The sequence below is a fragment of the Littorina saxatilis genome, linkage group LG2 (genome assembly GCF_037325665.1).
Source record: "Littorina saxatilis isolate snail1 linkage group LG2, US_GU_Lsax_2.0, whole genome shotgun sequence".
NCBI classification, from domain to species: Eukaryota; Metazoa; Mollusca; class Gastropoda; order Littorinimorpha; family Littorinidae; genus Littorina; species Littorina saxatilis.
In genome coordinates, this window is record NC_090246.1 from 85,908,963 (window position 1) to 85,935,102 (window position 26,140).

Sequence of the window (26,140 nt, forward strand, 5' to 3'; positions counted from 1 at the left end):
TGACTTTCAATTGTCAGGCAGTTTACAATCACAACTCACAAAATCAGGCGGTTGCGATTATAACGTGAACAACTCGCACAGTTGTAAATTCACGTGCCGCGAACCCAGTTTGACCGTCCGTAGCTAACCATGGAATTTTACTGAACTGTTAAAAGTTTCCACTCTCAAAGTTAAACCACTCCTGACAACCTCTTTGTATTACAAAAAGCACTAGTTATATCCCTTCAACTATAAACACCATAACCGCCATTCATTACACCCAAACAGATGACGACACCTCTAAAGATAGACTTTGGGAAACTGTGTGCGTCATAGTACATATTTTACGATTTTATACCTGTATACTAATTTCGGGAAAACCGTTTACACGATAGCCTGGTGGGGATAAATTAGCCCCAAATATTAATTCAGACTGGTACACTGAATACGAGTTTATGTAGTTAAAGGCACACTGTACCATTCAAACGATCTTGAACCACAACAGATAATATTGTATAGTATTGTATCGTATTGTAATGTATTGCATTGCATTGTATTATATGGTATTGAGTGGTATTGTATGGTATGGTATGGTATGGTATGGTATGGTATTGTATTGTATTGTATTGTATTGCATTGCATTGTATTTTATCATAGGGTATGGTATGGTATGGTATGGTATTGTATTTTATTGTATTGTATTGCATGGTATTGTATTGCATTGTATTGTCCATTTCAATGCGTGTTATTCAGCCTCTCAGGTGTCCGAGGTTCGTTCCGCATAACTCTCATGCATTTACAGCGCTTACTTCCCTTTGGAATTTGTGAGAGTCCCAATGAGTCTCAATACTTTCGAAAAACACCTTTCATTGTATTTAATGTTAAATTACGAAAAATCACAGTGATGGAAGACTTCGTTTAGTTATATTTTAATTTGTCCAAAGCATCAGTGTTCATTATATCCACACAAAAACACTCAAAGCTTTAATAACACATTTACTCGTGCATGTGTATTCAGCATTGTTTTCACTACGTTACATATATAGGCTATTTGTGTATAACATGTAATGTGTAAATATTCATATGTTGTTGTTTTTCTCTACCTTTTTTTTCTACGTGAATATCCGTGTAAATATGTGATTAGATTAGTCCCCTCTCTGGGCGAGGGCTGGTTGAAAAAAAGCTCGTTGTATTGCTTACGCCACAACCCTCGAAAAATAAAATTTGATTTGATTTGATTTGATTTGATTTGATTTGATTTGTTTCTGACACCACAGAATCTGTCCATGCTTTCACACGGGGGAGCACCTCTCACCTGAACACGGGGGAGCACCTCTCACCTGAACACGGGGGAGCACCTCTCACCTGAACACGGGGGAGCACCTCTCACCTGAACACGGGGGAGCACCTCTCACCTGAACACGGGGGAGCACCTCTCATCTGAACACGGGGGAGCACCTCTCACCTGAACACGGGGGAGCACCTCTCACCTGAACACGGGGGAGCACCTCTCACCTGAACACGGGGGAGCACCTCTCACCTGAACACGGGGGAGCACCTCTCACCTGAACACGGGGGAGGGGGGGATTCTTTAAATGGCAAAGCGCCAGAGCGTGATAAAAAGCTTAGGCCAAACAAAAATATATGTTGGTTTCGGGTAACGTGACAAAAAAAAACAAAAAAAAACAAATAGGGTCGGTAGGTCGGGTGAAAAAAATTATATACATGTATATATTAAAAAAATATTTTTTAGTCGATTTTAAGGAGATTATTTTCCCTTAGTCTCGGTATAGTTCGCAAAATGTGCCAAAAGTTTTTTGTTTTTTTAGAAAATGAAAAAAAGTTTTAGGGTCGGTCGGGTTACCCTAAACCAACATATATTTGTGTGTGGCCTTAAGAGTTTGTTTCAATAATTCGACACGTTATGGCTTGAATGTACACACATCGACACTGAGCTGTTTTGTGGAAAGGAATAAACTCTAAACTATTGAATCTATATTTTCTACACTAGCAACAAACAGATAACAGATAAAGTGCCAATACATTCAATATCTAGTTAATATCTAGGGTCAACACAAGACACATTCTTGATACGTCATGTTACTTGGAGGGGAAAGATTAATATCACATTGTCATGATTTGGAGACGGTAAAGTCTCTGCATTGTTGCATGGTTGTTCTAGCGGCTTATCAAGCGTCAAAATCGTACACTCAAAAAACACTCATATTATTTAAAAACGTTGAAAGATCAACATATTTTAAAGTGAAAAAGCTATGTACATTATCATTTTAATTACAAAGCAGCATCGCTTCAGTAAAAGGCTTTCCCTGATAAGTAGGGTTAATCTGTTATATCACATGAACGGTAGAGCATTTAGTAGAGCTTGGGACAACTGCAGATCTGGCAAGATAAACAAAAAGAACAGGCAAATCTGATGTTGACAATTTCCCCTTGTACACTAATCCTAATTCTAATTCTCTGCCGGTAATAAAGGCTAGAAAGAAAGAGAGAATTAGAGTTTCACGCCCTCACGCCTTTTGATGAGATGCACAAGTGTATGCGTGTTTAGGTGGTATCAGCCATCTGCACTTATGGCTAGTGCAATCACTGACTTTAAGTACACGGCTAGTCTACTTGCCTACTTTTACAAAAAATGTAATTTGTACTAAGGATAGCACAGCCCAGTCTTCCATTGCTGTGGTTGGTTAAGTATATTTCTCGTTATTTACACATTTCCGTCCTTAGAAACCTTCTACAGTTTACCAAAAGGTTTGATAAGAATCCTCTGAATAACAAAATGTTAAAACAAACACAAAAAATAAATCGATGATCATGATACATAAAGCAGAATATACAGCGTCAAAGATTTGTAGAAATACACCACTTATATCCCATGAGCTACTTCATTGTCTTTATATTTTATGTGTACACATATTTCTTGTACTTGCATAGTACAAACAGTACATGCACAGTAAATCAACAACAACAACAACAACAACAACAACAACAACAACAACAACAACAACAACAACAACAACAACAACAACAACAACAACAACAACAAACACACGAGCGAGTGTGGTCTCATTTAGCCGAGACTGGGGACATAGAGAATACTACATGGCTTGCTGTGTTGTACCAGATTTACACGAGTTGTTTTTTTTAAATATTGAGCTGCGAGCGAAAGCGAGCTGTTCACTATTTGAAAAAGCAACGAGTGTAAATCTGGTACGAAACAGCAAGCCATGTAGTATTCTGTTTATCCTACATACTGTACTTACATGTATTTTACTGAAAATTTCCTGCAGTCGAGGCAGCTAAATTGAAGACGCTTGTTTTGGAACCTCGATCTCTTCTAAAGCCTCGTGCAATTTATTACGTCTAAGCAAAGAAACGTCACTCTGAAAGTGTGGCGTGACGTGTTAGTTCTAAAAATTCATCGAGGGTAATTAGCGAGCGCAATTTTGTTTCTATAATGACGTTTGTCTCGGTGACTTTGGCATCATAAGCAGTGGAAAAACAGGTCCCTGCCAGACTTGCTTGACATGACCTCATTTACATGATATACACACGTGTGATTTGAACGATTATTATCTCACGAGTGTCTCTCTCACGTATGTAGGATAAAAACAGATTCTTGACACCTAGACTGTGTTATCTTGTTCATGGAAAAATCCATCCATTCTGTCAGGAAAGAATATAGACTGTGACTCAAACTTTTTATTTTTCTCAAAAGTTCACCTCAGATAATCATGTTTCGCTCATGGGACATGTAAAGGTTACAGTTCCGTTAATAGCTTCTATGGAATGAAATTCATGCCTCGTCATTGCGTAAGAATATGAATGACGTCACTTTCGGTAAAGCCTCGAGTGAACACTTTCATATTTTTTGTCTCAACATGAATAGAATACATACTAGCCGTCCGTAACCTATGCGTGCACTAAAACCGCATGTGCTTTCAAATGTTTCGCTCATGGGATAAAAAGGTTACAGCAGCCGTACGGCATTAATTTCCTGTCTCGTCATTGCGTCAGAATATATATGAATGACGTCACTCTTGACAAAGCCACGGGTGAACGTTTTCATATGTTTGCCTCAACATGAATAAAATACACACGAGCCATACATAACTTAAGCGTGCACCATATGCCTTGAGTCGCCTTGTGGTGAGATATGTGCACGTTATAAATTCTCGTATTATTATCATTATTATACAATCGCATGGGCTTTAAAATATTTTGTGATGATTTGCAATACTGCTGACGTCACGTCAAGGTATCCATTCCTGGATTCTTTGGATACTGCAGTATGTGAAATGCGAGCAAATATGTGAGATAAGCAAAGAAAAAGAATTTTTTTCAAATCAACACCCTTTCAGACGTTTCCGAATAATCCATGAAAAACCTGGCGTAACTGTACACTGCAAAGTAAAAGTGTGCGCGACGATATGAACAAATCAATGTGGGAGATATATATATATATATGACAAAAATCAATGGAAAAAAACAAGGGCTGTGATCCCATTAATTCAATGACGATGATACATACTTTATATTTAAGATAGTAAAATAGTAATATCAATGTCTAAAATTGTGAATAATAGGTTAAAACTGTGACGTCACAGAAACTTCCGCTAAAAATTGGGCAATACAGAAAAAATAGTTTTGATCACAATAATACATTACAACTTGTAGATCTTTGCATGTTTAAAATGCTGAAAAAGATACAATTTAAAGATCATTAATTTCAAATAATGCTCGAAAGGAAAGATAAATATCAACCCTGTGTGACTGAAAGTCTAAAAAATGATGACATCACAGAACTTTTCAGCTGCCATTTATCTTATTGCATTAACTTGGCAAACATTTTCAAATCAACATTATCTTAATATCCGACAAACACTCCTACCAACGCCATTTCTGGGGGTTGAATACAGTGGACATTTCAACGGAGGTTATAATCCCCCAAACTGTCCAACTACTTTTAGGAGGGGAGGGGGGAGGGGGGGTTCGATCATTGTATATCCTAGTTTGCTTTTGTTTGGGATTCTCGCCTGATGGGTTGCTTGTTCTATTGCATGTTCGCTTCTTGTCGTTATGCTTTTTTCTTTCCATCTTTCTTGTTGTTGTAAACTGGGGGTGGGGGTGATGTTTGTGTGATCTGGTTCATTTTTCGTTTAGGATGCTCGCCTGATGGACTGCTTGTTCGTTTTCCTGCTTGCTTGTAATCGTTTTATTTTTATTATTACGGACACATACTTCTACCTCCAGCCCCAAAACCGAACCGAACGACTCTTGGTGAAAATTGTAGGATTGATGGTTTAGCATGCATCTTTTAGTTTTGCTCTATGTTTAAGCTTGTCTGTGTTTTAGTGTGAGTGGGTGTAAGCCTCTTACAACAGACTCCGTACATCCCTTCCCGCGTCTTGTCTGCCGCTACATGGAGGCAAATCCCTGTTACTCTGGGCAATACAACATTCTGTATTCTGTACTTGGGGAAGTTTTCTTGGAGTGCTTGTAGTGTTCTTTTAAGATAGCTTAAGTATCCATCTTTGACAGACAGACTTCTTTCTCATGCCCCGTATCAAGCGTACACTCTAAACTGAAGTGTTCCACTTTTGAACACCCTTTCTGTAACCAGCTTTGAACACTGTGTGACAATGTCATGGTAAAAAGTTCTACTAAAACATAAGTAGCACACATGGTTGAACACTAATTCGCAATTACCATTACAATAAATTGTGCTACTTTTTTTAAAACTTTTATAAAAACTTTTTTACATTTTTTTTTTTACATTGTAATAGTATGTCACGCAGTGTTTTAAAACTTGCAACAGAAAAGGGTGTTTGAACACTTCAATTTAGAGCGTGCTGTCAGGTTGGTTTTGCAGCAGTGGGAAGCCAGAAGCCTCCATCCTCAGTGGCGTTCTCAGCGCAGTCTCCGGATGGAATGGGGGCACGGAAATCTGTGTCCAGCAGGTCCCACAGGGTGTTGTGGGCGTAATCCTTGTTCACCCCGTTGTTGTTCATCAGGGATTGAACGGTAACGGAGTCGAGAAAGCCATCCAGGTCGGTGCCTGCGAAGCATAGGATTCGTTTTTGTTAAAGATGCTTCGACTTCCTCGTTCTCACACACAAATGGGGGGTCCTGATTTGGCCTATATGGTCCGCTGGACCAAAAAAGCAACAGCTAACAAACTAACTAACACACAAATGGCGTTTTTGCAATATGGCGGAATACATTCTTGTTCTCTTGTTCTTGTTCTTGTTCTCTCCCCTTTGAAAACGGAGCAAGACTGCCTAACTAGGGAGATTTAATAAACGAAACGTCGGGACGTTTCGTTTTGAAGTTGTGGTAAACGTCATCATTTCGGGAGTCTCTCGCTGGAAAGGTGAAGGTCAACTGAAACGGAACGTGGAACGTCAAAACGCAGTCACGTTTTCCACCCCCAAAAAACGAACAATATTTCGTCAACTTTTGTGAGTATTTTTGCACACTAACAGTTTTATTTGTTGGCCATTTTATGCATTGCTAGATTCATCAACCCTTTCACAGTCTTTCAGCGCTGAGAATGTGTTCATTGGAGGTAGACAACTGTTGTGAACTGAAATATTTTGAAGGGTGCTGATCCTGGTACATTTATCCAACTTCATGGTGAGAAAGCAAATGGCGAAGCAGAAGTAGGTCATCGCATCGAATTTTTATTCTGGCTTCGTATGTGATTTTGTATAAACAAAGTCTGTGTGATTTATTTGGACTGAAAATAATCAAAGTATGCCCGATTCTGGACCACCTCCTAGGTTTTTTTTTCCCCATTCTGATCGAGGACAGACGTGATAATTTCACTTGAAGATTTATCGCCCTTCCTTCATTCCGAAACGAAACGTGAATACATCTAAATCTTGTCTGTGGCCTATGCCGTCTCGTTTCACGTTCCGTTTCGCGGGGTGACTCATTCACCAAACGAAACGAGCTGCAAAACGAAACGTGCTGTCTTTTGAATCTCCCTACTAGCGGGAGGAAATGGCCATACAGGTAATAGCCAACGTGTACCGAAAACGAGAGTCCGTTGAACTTGAAGCCCACGAATGCAGAAGAAGAAGAAGAAGAAGAAGAAGAAGAAGAAGAAGAAGAAGAAGAAGAAGAAGAAGAAGAAGAAAAAAATCAAGAAGAAGAAGAAGAAGAAGAAGAAGAAGCCAAGAACAAGAAGAAGAAGAAGAAGAAGAAGAAGAAGAAGCCAAGAACAAGAACATGAAGCACAAGAACAAGAAGTAAAATTGTTCGTTCGTGATTTCAAGGACTTTAGAATGAGTCTCTAGTTCTATCCAAATAGACACAGTGGAAACAGACAGTGAGAATCAACGGACAGACATGATAGATATACCAGATTAAACAAATTTATCTAAGATCAAATTTGCACCGATTCCTCTAATAAGCCGATTTGGTCAGTAGACTACCAGACGATATCCACAAACAGAATGTGCTTGAATACGCTATTATAAAATCTCACTCCACACAGTCACAATCTAAACTGTGGGTATGTGTCCAATTGATGGATGGCTATAGTCACTTTAACAAATCCTGGACAGATCTGAGATAGTGAAATGTTTTCACGAGAAGGGCTGTACCTTTAACATTGAATTGCTGTACATGTGTCCAAATCTGAGTTACAAGAACAAGATTAACAGAACTTGAACACATACCATGCGAAGCTGACGGTCCAGCCATTGAAGCGGCCATGACTGAAGTCTCTGGTGTCATGGTTACATCGTAGAGGAACGTCGGTACCTTGCGCGTTCCCATTGGATCCAGGAAAGCGCCTTGAAAAATGGAGAAAATACCTCATTGACGTGATTTATTTACTAATGAATAATTATGAACTTATATTTGGGCTCCTTCACCTCACTTCGTGAAGTCTTAGCGTATCGAGAGAATAACAAGTATTCGTTGCCTTGGAATACAAACGGTTCCACTAGGAATGACATGATGAATGAATTTAGCTGTCTGGTATTCGCATGGAACACACACACACACACACACACACACACACACACACACACACACACACACACACACACACACACACACATACACACACACTCTCTCTTTGTCTCTCTCTCTCTATCTCTCTCTCTATATATATATCTCTTTCTCTCTGTGTGACAAATTACATAACTGTACAAAACCAAGTTCATTTCAACATAATTATACATAGGTCAATGAAGCAGTTTCAATGAACAGTTCAATAAAATTGCAAACAGTGCTGCTCATAAATGATTTCATAGAGTAGGTCGTTATGTCTAAAGTCACCTTCTTTCTCGTGTAAACTATCTATAATTCACAAGAAATAATGTCCAGTAAACCATAACAGCTGAGCTCTGTACGAACTTTTAAAACACACTTTCTGGTTTGAACACAGTGTTGCATATTACTAGCAAAATGTAGCACATGGTGTTAACATACTTGTATAGCTAGTAGAACTATGTACTGTGCCACACTGTTCAGAACTGGTTACAAAAAGTGTGTTCAAAAGTGGAACACATCAATTTAGAGTGCATGTGGACACATCTTGAACATCTACAGCCTGGTAGCTCTCTGTGCAGAGTGGCGCTTTTTTGTGGCATTAATATCGTAGCTGGCACAGGCGAATTTACTTCACTTAAAATTCACACCCTGGACGGCAAAGAGACAAGACAATATGTTGAAGGGTGCTCTTATCCTATGTCAAATTCTAGACAGATCTGTGGTAGCTTAAACTACCGTGTACGTGGGAACTTGAAGGGAAGAATCTTTCACTGAAAGTTTACCTGCAGTGGTAGAAACCTGTGGTACTGAGAGTTTGACGGGAAAATCTATGTCAGATTTGCCAGCGGGTAGCCTTTTTGAAATTGGTTCCCAATAGTCGCCTTCACCCAGCATCTGCTCGAATTCTCTTGGAGTTTGCCTGGGTTTCTCTGGCATCTGCTCGGGTCTTGCTGGAATCTGGTGAAGTTTCATTGGAACTTGGTTGGGATCTTTTGGAATTTGGTGTGATTCCAGTAGAATTTGATTGGGTTCCACTGCCATCTGATTGGGTCTCACCGGAATCTGGTTGGGTTTTTCTGGCATCTGCATATGTTCCACCGGCATCTGAGTAGGTCCCCTTTCAATCTGGTTGATTCCCGCTGGAATCTGCCTGGGTTGCTCTGACATGTGCTTAGGTTCCACCGGCGACTGGCTGGGTGTCGCTGAAATGTGGTAAGGACTCGCTGGCATTGGGTTCGGTTCTACTGGAATCTGCCTGGGTTTGTCTGGCATCTGCTTGGGTTCCGCTGCAATGTGGTTGGGTCCCGGTGGAAACTGGCTGGGTTCCAGTGGAATCTGGTTCCAATCCATAGCAATATGAGTCGTAATGCTGTCCCCAGCTATCTCTCCACAAGTATTCAGAATGGAACCAAGGAGACTTGCGTCAATGGTTGGTGTCTGGTTCCCTTGAGTGTAATGACCTTTAAAAACACAAAATCTGGTATGAATATTTCAGTTCAAAATGCAAAGCTCTGAAATCATAACTTGGCAAATGCATCAGATTTTCTCTTTTAGACCTCTTGCTCCGTTTTCAACTGGCAAAGGGAAGCAACCATTACCTCTTCTCTCGTTCGTTTCCTGGGTGTGTGGTGATGGCGCTGGTGCTGGTGCTGGTGGTTGTGGGGGTGGTTGCGATGGCGGTTGGGCCGATGGAGGGGGTGCACCGGAAGTAGGAGGTTGGTGTTCATCTTTAGGCGATGTGTTCTGCTTTATTTCCTTCAGTGCTTTCACTAAATGCTCGAAATACTTGTGGTTGGCGGCCAATTTCGGTATCAAGGTCATGAGTCCCTCGTTTTCTGCTTTGAGTTGCTCCTGTTTCTGAAAATACACAAAATTACAATTGTTTGTTTTACCAGGTACAGCTAAGGTGACCCCCCACCCCAAAAAAAAAAAAAAATGCAACTCACAAAAATGCTAATAACGTCTTAAATGACCGAATAACTTCAAATGTGGCGTACATTTACTTCAGCCTATGCATGGCCATTCCACAAAGTGGCACAATTACAGGTCAAATTGTCTGACTTTTGTGTTCTATACGATACTTTCACGCCCTCTCTTTCTTCCTTCTTTCCATCTATCTTTGTGGTGATTTCACCTTTTTTTTGTACAGCTATTTGTGACCCTCCACCACGAAATGAGTCGGATGTCACCTCGCGCGGTTCTGCACTAGGCTTAATATAAGTCCGGGGAGTGTCTGGTAACAGTGTGAGGGTCACCTTAGTCACAGGCTTATAACTCAAACAGTTTTCGCTCTTTTCTAAAACGGGTTTCACCACTGGATAGAGCATAAAAAACTCTCTAGGAAAATGTAAAAAAAATGAAAATCATGCAAAGGTGACATGCGACTCATTCCGTGGTGGAGGGTCACATTTGTGGGATAAGTAAAGAGGACCCCTTGACTTGGACACAGACCAAAAATCAACGTCCTGAGTGTTCACTGTGCAGAGTTGGGGCGGGGAGATAACTGAAAACCTGTTGTCACTATCGGCGTGGGTTCGACCCCCACGTTCGGCGAGGGATTTATTTCCCAGAGTCAACAGGCTTTGTGCAGACTCTCCTCGGTGTTCTAGCACCCCCGTATGCACGCACGCATGCGGACAAGAAAGAGCTTAAGCTCACAGCGAAAGTCTCAGGGATTGGAAACGTAACTACACCCACGCAGGAAAAAGGAAACAAAATGGGTATATAGTTTCACGCCATCTCCCGGGATAGCAGCCCGAATTGTCTGAGGAAATCTCTCAAGGCCAATAAGATATACCAAATACCAAAAATGTTTTTTTATGAATTGATTTCTTAAAACAATGCATTACTGAAAACAATCCGACTGTGTACTGTGAGCACCCATGTTGTTTAAGTTTTGGTATGTGTCCACATGAAGAGATTGTCCCATGCAAACAGCTTGGCCAAATAGATTTTTTTGTTATCGCGATAAGAAGTGTGCGGTTGGGGCCTAAGCCCAAGTGAACCATTGGATTAGGAAGTTGAAATCTGCTGGTGGATGTCCAACTTTATTAAAAAAAGGTTGTAGTACAGCAATGACTTGTTGACACTAGTTCTGCAGAATAGCCTGACAGATATCTACGCTGTTGACACCAGTTGATCATGTTTAAAATCAAGGATAACCCATAAAATAATTGTTAATAAAATAGCTAAAACTCCCAAGACCCCCCAACGGGGCCTTGCCCATGTACCCCACAAGGGGTCTACCCCTGGACCCCAGGTTGTAAACCCCCCCCTCTGGCTTAACTGCTCCCCCCCTGGTGTGTGTGTGTGTGTGTGTGTGTGTGTGTGTGTGTGTGTGTGTGTGTGTGTGTGTGTGAGTGTGTAAGGGTATTCTGCATTCAAACAGTTTGAAACAGGATGCAAATTGACACAGATTTACCCAAAGGCCTTTTTACCAAACTACGTGACACTCCCCTGCATATCATTTTCCATTGACAAAGAAGATGCCGTTTCCACTGAATGGGGTTTCGTAATAACAAACCCAGCCATAAATCATTGCTTTCAATGTATTTGCCAGTGTGCGTGTGCGTGAGCGTGTGTGTGTGTTTGCGTGTGTGTGTGTGTGCGTGTGTGTGTTTGCTTATGTGTCTGTCTGTCTGTATACCTGGCTGCCAGTCGGTGTTTGTGTCTGCGTCTCTCTCTTTGTCTATCTGTCTTTATTTGTGTGTGTGTGTGTGTGTGTGTGTGTGTGTGTGTGTGTGTGTGTGTGTGTGTGTGTGTGTGTGTGTGTGTGTACCCCCGTTTCCACAGGTTTGGTTGCCTAAATCACCATAAGGCAACCATCCACACGTGGATGGCAACCTAAACTCTGGATGGCAACCTAATTGTGTGGATGGTCGCTTCATTTAACACCGTTAAATTGACTTTTTTGACGGAAAGAATGTCATAACAATGTTCAAAATGACATTCTTTCCGTCCTCTATAGGCGACGAAATAGGTCAAATTTTGTGCATTTTTTAGTGCAAAATTCTTCGATGCCGGAGCGAGTACTGCACCCAGTGCTGTTGTAGTGCAAGTGCACTAGAAAGGCACTACACCCAGTGCCGCCTCTTAGGTAACCATCCACACTTTAGGTACGTGTGTGTCTGTGTGTCTGTGTGTGCGTATGTGTCTGTCTGTCTGTTTGTCTGTCTGTCTGTCTGACTGACTGACTGACTGACTGTCTGTCTGTCTGTCTGTCTGTTTTAACCTGGTTGCCAGTCGGTGTTTGTGTCTGCGTCTCTCTCTTTGTCCATTTGTGCGAGTCGACTTTTCTTTTCCTTTGTATTATATTGACATACATGTACATTTCAATGTTCTATCATGCATTATGTATTCGTATAGGTAATGTTGTAATTAGTATGATTGCGATTGACAATTGTCCTTTTATTGTCTTTATTTTTATGTCTTAGTTTAGCAGGGACAGATTGTAAGACTAGGCGTGAGCCTAAAATCTCCATCCTTGAGTAATAAAGTTCGTTCGTTCGTTCGTTCGTTCTGTCTATATTTGTGTCTGCGTATACGCGTGCTAGCCTGTGTGTCTGTGTGTCTGTGTGTGTGTCTGTCTTTAATCGGTCATTCCGTGACTCGAGCACTTTATCCGTGCATGCAACAGTGGCTCTCTTTCCTTTCCCACGGAATGTTAACAGCTCTTTAAGGTAAGGCCAAAAAAAAAAAAGGTCTGTTTACGGTAACCCGACCGACCCTATTTTTTTCGCGCGACCCTAGACTTTTTTTTGGCGTTTGGGGGAAAAAAAAAATCTTGTTTTTTTTGGTGCAAAATAACGTAAAAATATGGTTTTTTGGAGAGAAAAAACCACACAAAAAAACCGACCTACCGACCCTATTTTTTGGGCCTATGTTACCGTAAACAGACCTTTTTTTTTTGGCCTAATACAATCCACCCATTGACCAAAGTGTTGCCAGTCAAGGGCACTTCCGTCATTCAATACCATAACATGCCAAAACTATCCAGCAGAGTCATTCGGGAATTCAGAAAATGATTCAACATCGGTACACTACGCTGCGTCATGTTGAGTAGACCTTGACACAGGATCAATTCGTCTTTCTTTTATCTGTTGTGTTTTTGTTCACATGATATTTATTATTGAACGGGGCTGCTTTGTGGGGTAAAGCGTGGTTGAGGCACAGTTGTAAACCATTTATTGTGGAATAGACCTTGACATTGACAGCAAGGTATTTTTCCTCCCTGCTATGTTTTGTGTACATCAGTGTCATGCATTCTGTTACAATATACTGCTAACGGTTTTTATCACATGAAAAAAGTACTGTTAATTAGAACTCGTCAGAGAATCGATCTTTTGTCTCCACTTATTATTTCGTGGTTCAGGGGCATACAAGATCATGAAAGTTTAATTGTGAAATGAGGGTAACATTGAGCCCAAACATTTAAACATTGAACTGATATGCTCTGACACACAGTGTGTCCGTCTTTTCTTGCTACACAGACACAGTGAACACTATACGAGAAGTAAGTTGTGTGTTACACTCACAATGAAAACAAAGTCAACAACTAAGAGGACGCAGATACCGCCAACAATAACAAAAACAGCTACAATGACCAACAACAACGAAACAACCACACTAACAACATCAGAAACGACGACGACGATGACACCAACAACAAGAATGAAAACAACCCCAACGACGACAACGACGACACCATCACCACCACCAACATGAACAAGAACAAGAACAAAAACAAGTATCACCAACTCATGTCCCTGATAGGAAAATTTTCTGTGAGGACGTAAAGGATCCCCTAGGTAGAACAAAAACATGAACAACAACAACAAAAACAACAACAACAACATAACCACCAACAGCAACAACAACAACAACACCACCATAACCACCTACAGCAACAACAACAACAACAACACCACCATAACCATCACCACCAACAACAACAACAACAACAATACCACCAACAACAACACCACCATAACCACCAACAGCAACAACAACAACAACAACAACAACAACACGACCTTCACCCAGACAGTCAATTTACTCACAACTTCTAGATCCAGGCGTTCCTGCTTCTCTCTGGCTCTCACGTTTCGGGCAGACTTGGTTTTTTGTTTTCGCCTCTTGCACACTTTGCAGGGTGCTTGGCAGGGTACACCTCCATTGTGCTCTCGTTTTCTCCCGCTAGCCATCTTTTTCTTCCCATCCTGAATAAGTTTGAATAAATTTGCATATATTACAATTCAGCGTTTATGATTGGACGAGGACGAGTCAGCATCCGGGTTCGAGTCGCAGCCTTTTCCAACCTGGAAGATAATGTAAATCGGCAATGTATTAGGGACAAGCGCGTGTATAAAGAAGAAAAAAAAAGCACACATTCGTGATTATTTTTTTGTTAAAAGGATCACACACGCGGTGATTGTTACCTGGCTCGTGTTTTTAATACCTGAACATGGTGAATGACGTCATCGGAGGTGTTCCGAGCGGGGCGAGTGTTGTGCGTGACTTTCGTTTCCATGGTAATGTGTGATCCTACCTCTTGCGCCCTGTAGCTGTAAGACAGTACAGGAGTGGAGTCTGTTTTAGAGTGTCCGTAAACCAACACGGCAACAGCTAAACCTCTCCTCCTCGCGTCGCTGCTTGTTTGGTAAATTACTGAGATGTTCAGTTCAGTTCTTGTGTATGTGTGGATGGAACTTGCTGGAGAGAGAGCGGGAGAGGGGGTGGGGAGAGTGAGAGAGAGAGAGGGAGAGGGGGGGGGGGGAGAGTGAGAGAGAGAGAGGGAGAGGGGGGTGGGGAGAGTGAGAGAGAGCCGGAGGGAGAGGGGGGTGGGGAGAGTGAGAGAGAGAGAGAAAGCGAGAGAGACAGAGAGACAGAGAGAGCCAGAGAGAGAGAGAGAGAGAGAGAGAGAGAGAGAGAGAGAGAGAGAGAGAGAGAGAGAGAGAGAGAGAGAGGGGGGGGGGGGGGGGGTTGGGGGGAGAGAGAGGGACAGAATGATTTTTTTGTATTTATGCGTATTTGAAAGAATGGGTTGACATTGTTGTTTTGGGGGTTAATTTAATTTGAGTGGTGATTGATTTTTTTTCTCTTCTTCTTCTTGTTTGTTTTTGTGGTTTCTTTTTATAATGTGTTTGTTGTCGTGCTGATTTTTGTGTTTTTTTCCACAAGTTTACTTACCTTTACTTCCTAGTATAGCTATTCTCATCTTTTGCGTACCTTGACTTTACTTATAATACCTCTCTCTCTCTCTTTCTCTCTCTCTCTCTCTCTCTCTCTCTCTCTCTCTCCCTCTCTCTCTCTCTCTCTCTCTCTCTCTCTCTCTCTCTCTCTCTCTCTCTCTCTCTCTCTCTCTTAACCTCTCCTCCCTCTTTTTTTGGATGTAACAAAGCACATAATCTTGCTTATCTATTACCCTCGATAATAAAGATTTTGTCTTGTCTTGTCTTGTCTCTCTCTCGCTCTCTCGTTCTGTGCACGTTCTGTTGTTTCAATGCATAATGTTGTAAAATGAACTAGCTGTGAGAAAGGTAGGCCCTCTCACTCTTTCTGAAGCTCTCTCTCCTGGCTGAGCACTCTTCACATATTTTGCGACATAGTAGGAGGATTTTGCGACAAACTGCGACAGCATAGTTTTGACTCAAACTGTGAAAGACTGTGCTTATATATAGACGCATCAAGTGACGGCGCTTGCGACAAGTCATATGGGATCTGTTACAAATAAAAACGCTGTGCCCAGCCCTTTTTTTTATCGACTCTACAAACGAGTAGCTGATACTGATGAGAAAACTTGAAGAAAATAATATCGCAATGATAACAATTCTCACCTGTTTTTATATTGTGTGATTCTCCTATGAAAAATGCGAGGAGGTACGGCCGCTGCTAATGTCCTTTCAGTCTCAGTGGCTGCAGCACAGGTGTAAAAGAAACACAACTGTAAAAAGCGCAAGAGTAACCGTGGAACATGGTTTAACTGTAAAAATCAAGGTACAATTTCAACAACAAAGAAATAACAAAAAAAACTGATGTCCATACGATTGAGCCTCGTCATGTGTAATATTCGTCAAATACAAATCATCTGTTGCTGTGAAAACTCTTAACCCCTTCACTGCCACAGTATAACAGCATTATCCGAACGGTCTATGGGAAAGAACTGTGTATAGACAGTACTTGGACAGTGGTTACCTCCCATTTAGTTTTCAGAAATGTCCTGAAATGTTGTTGACACAAATCCCACGTATGAGATACGGTTATGGGCGTAGGGCAAACCGAAAATGACCACGTATTACATACGGGCAGTGAAGGGGTTAAGAGGGAAAACTCCATGAACGGTCAACAAAATGATGATTTCCTTCTTATTGACCCGAACTCGACCCCACTGTGACCTTGAAATGTGACCAGGGTCAACCAGTCCTGGTTCATGTCCAGTGGTCATCCATCCCTGGCAGTTTGTGGCGTTACAAACATCTTGCTTCAAAAACGTTCAAGAAAATGATAAATCCCGAATTTTTTCTTCTCCAGAACTGAACCTCTCTGTGACATTGAAGTTTGTGAGGGTCAGTTAGAGTCGGTTCATGCCTGGAGGTTATCAAACCAAAATAGCTTGTAGAGTTTAAAAAAAACCTGCAAGTAGCTTTGAAAACATTGAACAAAATATCAATCAAACTTGGGTCATGTCTGGAGATTATCAAATCTTGGAAGTGTGTGAAGTTTCAAAGAACTTTCTTCAAGCACATTTGAGAAAATGATAATTTTTGATGTTTGACCCAAACATGCCCCGTCTTTGACCTTGACATCTGATGATGATCAATTAATCTTGGGTCTTGAATAGAAGTAATTTATACCTCAAGTGTGTGAAGTTTTTAAGACATTTCTTTCAACACGTTTGAGACTATGGTAATGGTTGCATTTTTGACACCAAACATGACCCTGTAAGGTGCTTAACATTTTGACGAGGGTACATCAAGCTTTCGTGCATGGTTTTGTTGTTATTGAAGTTTAAAAAAAAAACTATCAATGTGTGGCATTTAGAGGTCCTAACTTGATAAACAACAAAGAAAGCCGCAACGTTACATTTTTCGTCTAAAGACGGACGGTCGAACACTGCTCATTACCCAGACTCACCTGATTACTCAGATTAGTCAAAAAGTGGAAAACTCAAAATTCCTCGCAAAAAAAGGACAACAAAAAGCAATCGCTCATGAAAAAAACGAAAGCCCTTTTTCTATGAAAATATTGCCTTTTTCTCCTGCATGCTTAGTGATAGAATAAATAGGGGATGAGGGAGGGATTGGATGATGATGCAATACAAAGGCATAGGTTGCATGTTTGCACATTAAACACAATGCAAAATCTTTAAACACACACACACACACACACACACACACACACACACACGCACGCACACACGCACGCACGCACGCACTCACGCACACACACACACACACACACACACACACACACACACACACAAATATTGCAGGAACTGAACAAAAACAAGAACTTACGTCACTGCACATTAATACATTCCTGTACAAATCATCACATTGCATATGTACATAAATCACCAACAAACATTAAATATTAGCTATCACAATCGATGCAGTACAGTTTTATTGAAACTGTTTTTGTTGTTGTTACTTCATTTGACATGGAAGAAAAACTAAAAACAAGTAATACACACACATTTTTCTTCACACTAAGACTGAGCTACATACCGGGAAGTAGAAGTAAGTTCAGAAGTAGGTTCCTCGCGGTGGTTGGCACAGGTATCCCCGCAGACAAGCGTTGTGTGTGATATAAACCCAAGGCTTGATCACGTGTCTGGGTCGTGACTTGGATACACAGTGATATAGTCTATATATCTCTGCTTGGACCGCTTCTGGGCCTGGGCCTTTGCAGAACGCTGTCTGTGATTGGTCCTCTACGGAGTGATTGTTTGTAGTTCATTTACCCATTCATAAACCCCATCTTATCCCCCCCTCTGCTTCTTTCTCTCTGTAAACTTGTAGGGCTAGTTATTTTTCGGTAACTTACCCAACAACCAAAATCACTTACCCAACAACGGGCCTGAATCCTCGATAGCTCATGGGTAGAGACTGTACACATTGTGGATCTACTTTTTGCGACTCAAAAGTTCAGAACACTCTAAAGTACAAAATATACATTTCTGGAGCAAACCATACAACCATACCGCATTTAAACCAGCAACTACAGGCTTGAACACATGAATCTCAATATAAAATCCATGAGTTTGGTTGTTTTCTGAATTCAGATCTGCCGTGCACAATCGTTTATCGCTAGCAAGATTCCAAGGAAAAGTAACTCTCATACTTTGTCTAGCGACACGAGTAGTTCCCCTTCCAGATTTCGGCTTCATCGACAAGACTGCAATCCGACGGTCAGTTTTCAACAATATTTCATTTTATAAACAGATCATACGCAATCAATTGCAAACATTTAATCAACTTAAAGAACATGCAGCGGTTTCATACACTATTTTGCCCCAGAAAACTTAACTTCATACAGTTTTTAACGCTGGAACACGGGTGTAAAACTTCGTCTGCTAGTCACATTCGAGGAAAGAACATTTTCTGAGCGATACCAAAACATGAACAGAACACACACTATCTGCCTTTACCGCCACAGCAGAATGACAACATAACTGTGTACTTGATTTTAGTTCAAAACATGGAAACTGACAAGAAGTGTTAACAAAATTGAATGATTTGCACGGAACTATACAACCGCGCATTAATCGATAGCCTGCGCAGGTAGACTGGTTGGGTGAATATGATTCGATCAAACTTTCGCACAAAAACTCCTCTTTTCTTTGAATAACTGAAGAAAGGAGGGATAAAGAGGTTACATACCTCGTCTCAGTGATTATCAAAAATAATGGTCTCAGTTCGCGGTCATGAAAAAGCTCGCTGAAGCTCGCATTTTTCATGATCCGCTAACTTCGACCATTATTTTTGATAATCACTGAGACTCGGCATGTAACCTCTACATATCTTCCCCCCAACCATTTTTACATTTAGTCAAGTTTTGACTAAATGTTTTAACATAGAGGGGGGAATCGAGACGAGGGTCGTGGTGTATGTGTGTGTGTGCGTCTGTCTGTCTGTGTGTGTGTGTAGAGCGATTCAGACTAAACTACTGGACCGATCTTTATGAAATTTGACATGAGAGTTCCTGGGTATGATATCCTCAGACGTTTTTTTCATTTTTTTGATAAATGTCTTTGATGACGTCATATCCGGCTTTTCGTGAAAGTTGAGGCGGCACTGTCACGCTCTCATTTTTCAACCAAATTGGTTGAAATTTTGGTCAAGTAATCTCCGACAAAGCCCGGACTTCGGTATTGCATTTCAGCGTGGTGGCGTAAAAATTAATTGATGACTTTGGTCATTAAAAATCTGAAAATTGTAAAAAAAAAATTTTTTATAAAACGATCCAAATTTACGTTCATCTTATTTTCCATAATTTTCTGATTCCAAAAACATATAAATATGTTATATTTGGATTAAAAACAAGCTCTGAAAATTAAAAATATAAAAATTATGGTCAAAATTAAATTTTCGAAATCAATTTAAAAACATTTTCATCTTATTCCTTGTCGGTTCCTGATTCCAAAAACATATAGATATGATATGTTTGGATTGAAAACACGCTCAGAAAGTTAAAACGAAGAGAGGTACAGAAAAGCGTGCTATCCTTCTCAGCGCAACTACTACCCCGCTCTTCTTGTCAATTTCACTGCCTTTGCCATGAGCGGTGGACTGATGATGCTACGAGTATACGGTCTTGCTGCGTTGCATTGCGTTCAGTTTCATTCTGTGAGTTCGACAGCTACTTGACTAAATGTTGTATTTTCGCCTTACGCGACTTGTTTGTTGTTGCAAAAGCTAAACATTAATCAACCATGACCGTGAATAACTTCTGCGGGTTAGCGAAGTGCGAAAGGAAAATATTCCTCATTTTACGACTAGACTGGACTGTTGTTATTACAAAATGCTCCGTGAGGTTTTCCCGTTGCTGCTTTATTTAGATTTTAACCTTTCAAGGTCGAAAATCCGGAATTTTTTGTCAAGTCTCTTTATGAATGTAAAATAGATTTTTTATTCATGTAAATTGCGTAGTATATTTCCATGCCAGTATGACGGAGTCTCCGCGCGAGCTTGTGTATATTGATGTGCGTTCTTGCGTGTGTGCGTGCGAGCGTGTTCGTGTCTGTGTATTCGTGTGATTGTGTGTGAGTGTGAGTGTATGTGCGTGTGTACGCGTGTGTGTGTGTGTGTGAACGTGCTTGCGTGTGTGCTGCGCACACGTGACTCTGTGTGTTTGATTGTGTGTGTGTGAGTGTAAGCGTATATATATATGCATGTGTTTGTGTTTAAATATTATAACGATTTTGCATTGTTTTGAACACACGCACGCGCACGCGCACACACACACACAGACACACACACACACACACACACACACACACTGACACACACACACACACACACACACACACACACACACACACACACACACAGTTTGCGGTAACATTCCCATTCACAACACTCGTGGTCCCATTGATATCTGTGCGTATGCGTCACGACACGGGATTTTTTCTGGTGACAAGTTTAGTATCAGACACTCGACGTCACAAGCCCCTCTCTCTCTCTCTTTCTCTTTCTTGTATCTCTTCTATTTATGTCTCTGTCTCGCCTCTCACTCTCTCTCTCCCTCTCTCTGTGTGTGTGTCTCTCTCTCTTTCTCCCCCCCCCCCCGGTTCTCTTCCTCTGTCCATTTCTCCCCCTCTCTCTTCTCTTCACACTCTCTCTCTCTCTCTCTCTCTCTCTCTCTCTCTTTCTCTCTCTCTCCCTCTCTCTGTGTGTGTGTCTCTCTCTCTTTCTCTCTCCCCCCCCCCCCCCGGTTCTCTTCCTCTGTCCTTTTCTCCCCCTCTCTCTTCTCTTCTAACACTCCCTCTCTCTCTCTCTCTCTCTCTCTCTCTCTCTCTCTCTCTCTCTCTCTCTCTCTCTCTCTCTCTCTCTCTTTCTCTCTCTCTCACATACACTTACCTTACATTGTCGATTCCCTAACTTATGTTTATAACCTAAGCATACAACAAAACGTGTTCCCTTCTATTTTAAAGTGTGCAAAGGTATTACCACTTCAAAAACATAAGGATCTTCCAGACCCAAACAACTTTAGACCTATTTCCCTCTTACCTGTTCTATCTAAACCCTTAGAAAAGCATATACAAAAACACCTACTGGCATATATGGAACATATGAATCTGTTTCATCCTTTTTAGTCTGGATTCCGCTCTAAGCATTCCTGCCACACCGCCTTAAGCTCTTTATGCGAGACTTGGCTGTCAGCAATAAACAAAGCAGAAATAACGGGAGCGTTGTTACATTTAGTCAAGTTTTGACTAAATGTTTTAACGTAGAGGGGGGAATCGAGACGAGGGTCGTGGTGTATGTGCGTGTGTCTGTCTGTGTGTGTGTGTGTGTGTGTGTGTGTGTGTGTAGAGCGATTCAGACTAAACTACTGGACCGATCTTTATGAAATTTGACATGAGAGTTCCTGGGTATGAAATCCCCGAACGTTGTTTTCATTTTTTTGATAAATGTCTTTGATGACGTCATATCCGGCTTTTCGTGAAAGTTGAGGCGGCACTGTCACGCCCTCATTTTTCAACCACATTGGTTGAAATTTTGGTGAAGTAATCTTCGACGAAGCCCGGACTTCGGTATTGCATTTCAGCTGGGTGGCTTAAAAATTAATTAATGACTTTGGTCATTAAAAATCTGAAAATTGTAAAAAAAAATAAAAATTTATAAAACGATCCAAATTTACGTTCATCTTATTCTCCATCATTTTCTGATTCCAAAAACATATTAATATGTTATATTTGGATTAAAAACAAGCTCTGAAAATTAAATATATAAAAATTATTATCAAAATTAAATTGTCGAAATCAATTTAAAAACACTTTCATCTTATTCCTTGTCGGTTCCTGATTCCAAAAACATATAGATATGATATGTTTGGATTAAAAACACGCTCAGAAAGTTAAAACAAAGAGAGGTACAGAAAAGCGTGCTATCCTTCTTAGCGCAACTACTACCCCGCTCTTCTTGTCAATTTCACTGCCTTTGTCATGAGCGGTCGACTGACGATGCTACGAGTATACATTCTTGCTGAAAAATGGCATTGCGTTCAGTTTCATACTGTGAGTTCGACAGCTACTTGACTAAATGTTGTATTTTCGCCTTACGCGACTTGTTTTTGGACTTTAAGAAAGCCTTTGACCTAGTAGATCACTCACTTCTACTAAAGAAATTAAAGTGCTATTTAAAAGACAACTCCGCCTGTGCCTTTTTTGAATCGTATCTTTCAAAACGGAAACAGTATGTATTCATTAACTGTAAAACTTCGTCAAACGAGTTTGTCAGGAGTGGTGTCCCTCAAGGGTCTGTATTAGGACCTATCTTGTTCTGTATTTATATAAATGATTTACCCCTTCATGTGTCCGATGAAAAAGTTAGATGTGAGTTCTTCGCGGATGATTCTTCTGTTCACACCAGTCAAAAATCTTTGGAATCCGTCAACTCTTCTCTTCAAACAAGTGTGGATGAAATCACTGAGTGGTGCGTTTCTAATGCAATGCTCATTCATCCGAGTAAAACAAAGAGTATGGTGATAACCACGAGACAAAAACACCAATTAAGTCCTTTACAATTACAACTGTCAGTTGGTTCAACTCAAGTGCAGCAAGTTAGGGAACATAGATTATTGGGTGTTACCATTGATCAAGAGTTGAAATGACAAACTCATTTGAGTAATATTTGCAAACTAGAATAAAAAAATGTGTACCTGTTATCAAAATTAAGGCATTACGCAGATTCTGCAGCACTCAAAATGTTCTATCACGCCCACATAATGCCTCATATAAACTTCGCATCGACACTTTGGGATAACTGCAGTGATGTTCATTTAAAAAGACTCAATTCCCTGCATAGCCGAGCTGCAAAACTTATTCTGCATGATTTAAATAGGTCCACGGATGATAAACTAAAGCTCCTGAATTTCCTCCCCTTGAAAGATCAGTTGACGTTAAACAAGGCTGTGTTCATGTATAAAATTCTAAATGACGACTGTCCTAAATATTTGCAATCACATTTCAAACATGCCACAAAAAGATATGGGTCCCAAATCGAGCTTAGCCTTCTCGGGAGCGTTTCTCTGGAACTCCTTCCCCCAACAAATAAGAAATACAACTTCAGTGAAAATGTTTAAAGGCCAACATCCGCGGGAATTTTTTTCCTGGAGCGACCTAAACTTGAACCCGTCGCTATTCTTGCATGTCTGTTTACTTCGTGTTGCACGCAAAAATTGAGCGACTTCCTTGCCGCGTGGATTGACGAAGCTGTTTTATTCTCGTGACTGAAAACACTGCAGTGCGTGCAGTTTTATTCTGTGGGTTCGACAGATTGACTAAATGTTGTAATTTCGCTTTCACGAATCAGGAACCGACAAGGAATAAGATGAAAGTGTTTTTAAATTGATTTCGACAATTTAATTTTGATAATAATTTTTATATTTTTAATTTTCAGAGCTTGTTTTTAATCCAAATATAACATATTTATATGTTTTTGGAATCAGAAAATGATGGAGAATAAGATGAACGTAAATTTGAATCGTTTTATACATTTTTTTTTTTTTTACAATTTTCAGATTTTTAATGACCAAAGTCATTAATTAATTTTTAAGCCACCAAGCTGAAATGCAATACCGAAGTCCGGGCTTTGTCGAAGATTACTTGACCAAAATTTCAACCAATTTGGTTGAAAAATGAGAGCGTGACAGTGCCGCCTCAACTTTCACGAAAAGCCGGATATGACGTCATCAAAGACATTTCTCCAAAAAAAGAAAAAAACGTTCGGGGATATCAATCCCAGGAACTCTCATGGAAAATTTCATAAAGATCGGTCCAGTAGTTTGGTCTCAATCGCTCTACACACCATATATACGGCTTTTCGTGAAAGTTGAGGCGGCACTGTCACGCTCTCATTTTTCAATCAAATTGGTTGAAATTTTGGTCAAGTAAAAAATTTTTTTTAATATAAAACGATTCAAATTTACGTTCATCTTATTCTCCATCATTTTCTGATTCCAAAAACATATAAATATGTTATATTTGGATTAAAAACAAGCTCTGAAAATTAAAAATATAAAAATTATTATCAAAATTAAATTGTCGAAATCAATTTAAAAACACTTTCATCTTATTCCTTGTCGGTTCCGGATTCCAAAAACATATAGATATGATATGTTTCGATTAAAAACACGCTCAGAAAGTTAAAACGAAGAGAGGTACAGAAAAGCGTGCTATCCTTCTCAGCGCAAGTACTACCCCGCTCTTCTTGTCAATTTCACTGCCTTTGCCATGAGCGGTGGACTGACGATGCTACGAGTATACCTCACGCCGGAACCTCGGCTGTACCCGCGGATAACCGCAGGCTCTGCAGACTGTTCACCGCAGACAGAAATTGTCAACATGAGTGGTGAGTGTCTGCAAAAAATCGTCTCTGCTTTCTCAAAAATGACATAAATTATATCATTACAAAACTATTGTTTGTACTTCAACCTAAGGTATTATAGCACCCTACCATCGATTTAATTTTTTCCTTTCGTTCGTATGTGAAGGCTGAGCTTCGAGTATTTGTGCATTTCCTGTAAAAAGTGCCAAAATTCTGACTTTACACATTTATTACGGAAATCCAAGCTTATTAAACAAGTTGCAGAAGTCAGAATTTTGGCACTTTTTACAGGAAATCCACAAATACTCGAAGCTCAGCCTTCACATACGAACGAAAGGAAAAAATTAAATCGATGATAGGGTGCTATAATACCTTAGGTTGAAGTACAAACAATAGTTTTGTAATGATATGTCATTTTAGAGAAAGCAGAGACGATTTTGTGCAGACACTCACCACTCGTGTTGACAATTTCTGTCTGCGGTGAACAGCCTGCAGAGCCTGCGGTTATCCGCGGGTACAGCTGAGGTTCCGGCGTGTATACGGTCTTGCTGAAAAATTGCATTGCGTTCCGTTTCATTCTGTGAGTTCGACAGCTACTTGACTAAATGTTGTATTTTCGCCTTACGCGACTTGTTTTTTCTTTTGTACATTGTCAGCAGAATTCTTTTAGTTCAACCCAATGTACTGCCCAGATAACATCTTGTTTACTGTCGGCGTTGTTTTCATGCATTGTACCACGTTCTATAATGTTTTGGATACATAAATAACAAGTCGCGTGAAGCGAAATTATAAAAAAAACGCTGGCGCTGGACCCGAGTACTCTTCAGACTGGCTCGCTCCCCCAGTATGAAAGTTTTTGTCTTGTGCACGTGGATTAAATAAAAAAAATAAAAAAATAGAAAATATTTATTTATTTTACACAATTAAAAAAATTATTAGAGTAAAATAAAACATTAAAACGTTCATAATAAACAATAGAAAACAAGAATTTAAAAAAAAAAACACACAAAAAAACATAGACCACACATGCCGGGAATCGAACCCGGATCACTTTGGCCATAGGCGGACGTGCTACGACAACTTTACTAGAGTTGTGCGCCTTGAATCACTGTGTCCCTGTCGCTCTCTCTCGTGCTCTCTGTCTCTCTTTCAGTCTCACCGAGACAAAACACTGCATTGTAGTTTCTTTGCCGAGACCAAATCCCCACCCGCTGCTGCGCTGGCTTGCTTGCAAATCGTCTCGCATGCGATACGCATGCTTTTCTCGTGATCGGCGGTTCTTTTTGGCGAACTGCTTCGGGTTCAAGTTTAGGTCGCTCCAGGAGAAAAAATTCCTGTGGATGTTGGCCTTTAAAGGCCAACATCCGCGGGAATTTTTTTCCTGGAGCGACCTAAACTTGAACCCGTCGCTATTCTTGCATGTCTGTTTACTTCGTGTTGCACGCAAAAATTGAGCGACTTCCTTGCCGCGTGGATTGACGAAGCTGTTTTATTCTCGTGACTGAAAACACTGCAGTGCGTGCAGTTTTATTCTGTGGGTTCGACAGATTGACTAAATGTTGTAATTTCGCTTTCACGAATCAGGA

At 40.5% G+C, this 26,140-nt stretch overlaps 1 protein-coding gene across 3 annotated transcripts; it reads right to left on the minus strand.

Annotated features, from left to right (window-relative positions):
- Window positions 1-259: 259 nt before the first annotated feature.
- LOC138959996 (hepatocyte growth factor-regulated tyrosine kinase substrate-like) lies at window positions 260-17,933 on the minus strand. 3 transcript variants are annotated; one of them, XR_011453859.1, is made up of 9 exons: window positions 17,730-17,933; window positions 15,840-15,918; window positions 14,462-14,567; window positions 14,064-14,222; window positions 9,603-9,861; window positions 8,787-9,464; window positions 7,683-7,799; window positions 3,252-6,055; window positions 260-3,103 (listed from the first exon to the last, which is right to left on the minus strand). XR_011453859.1 is itself a non-coding variant. In XM_070331709.1 (8 exons), exons 3-8 carry the CDS (start codon window positions 14,531-14,533, stop codon window positions 5,853-5,855), a joined length of 1,488 nt encoding a protein of 495 aa, XP_070187810.1. In that variant the 5' UTR covers window positions 14,534-14,567; window positions 15,840-15,918; window positions 17,730-17,933; the 3' UTR covers window positions 260-5,852. The 3 variants fall into 3 exon arrangements, 2 of the variants coding, with proteins under 2 accessions (XP_070187810.1, XP_070187811.1); XM_070331709.1 differs by having other exon boundaries at window positions 260-6,055; XM_070331710.1 differs by lacking the exon at window positions 14,462-14,567 and having other exon boundaries at window positions 260-6,055; window positions 17,730-17,932.
- Window positions 17,934-26,140: the final 8,207 nt, after the last annotated feature.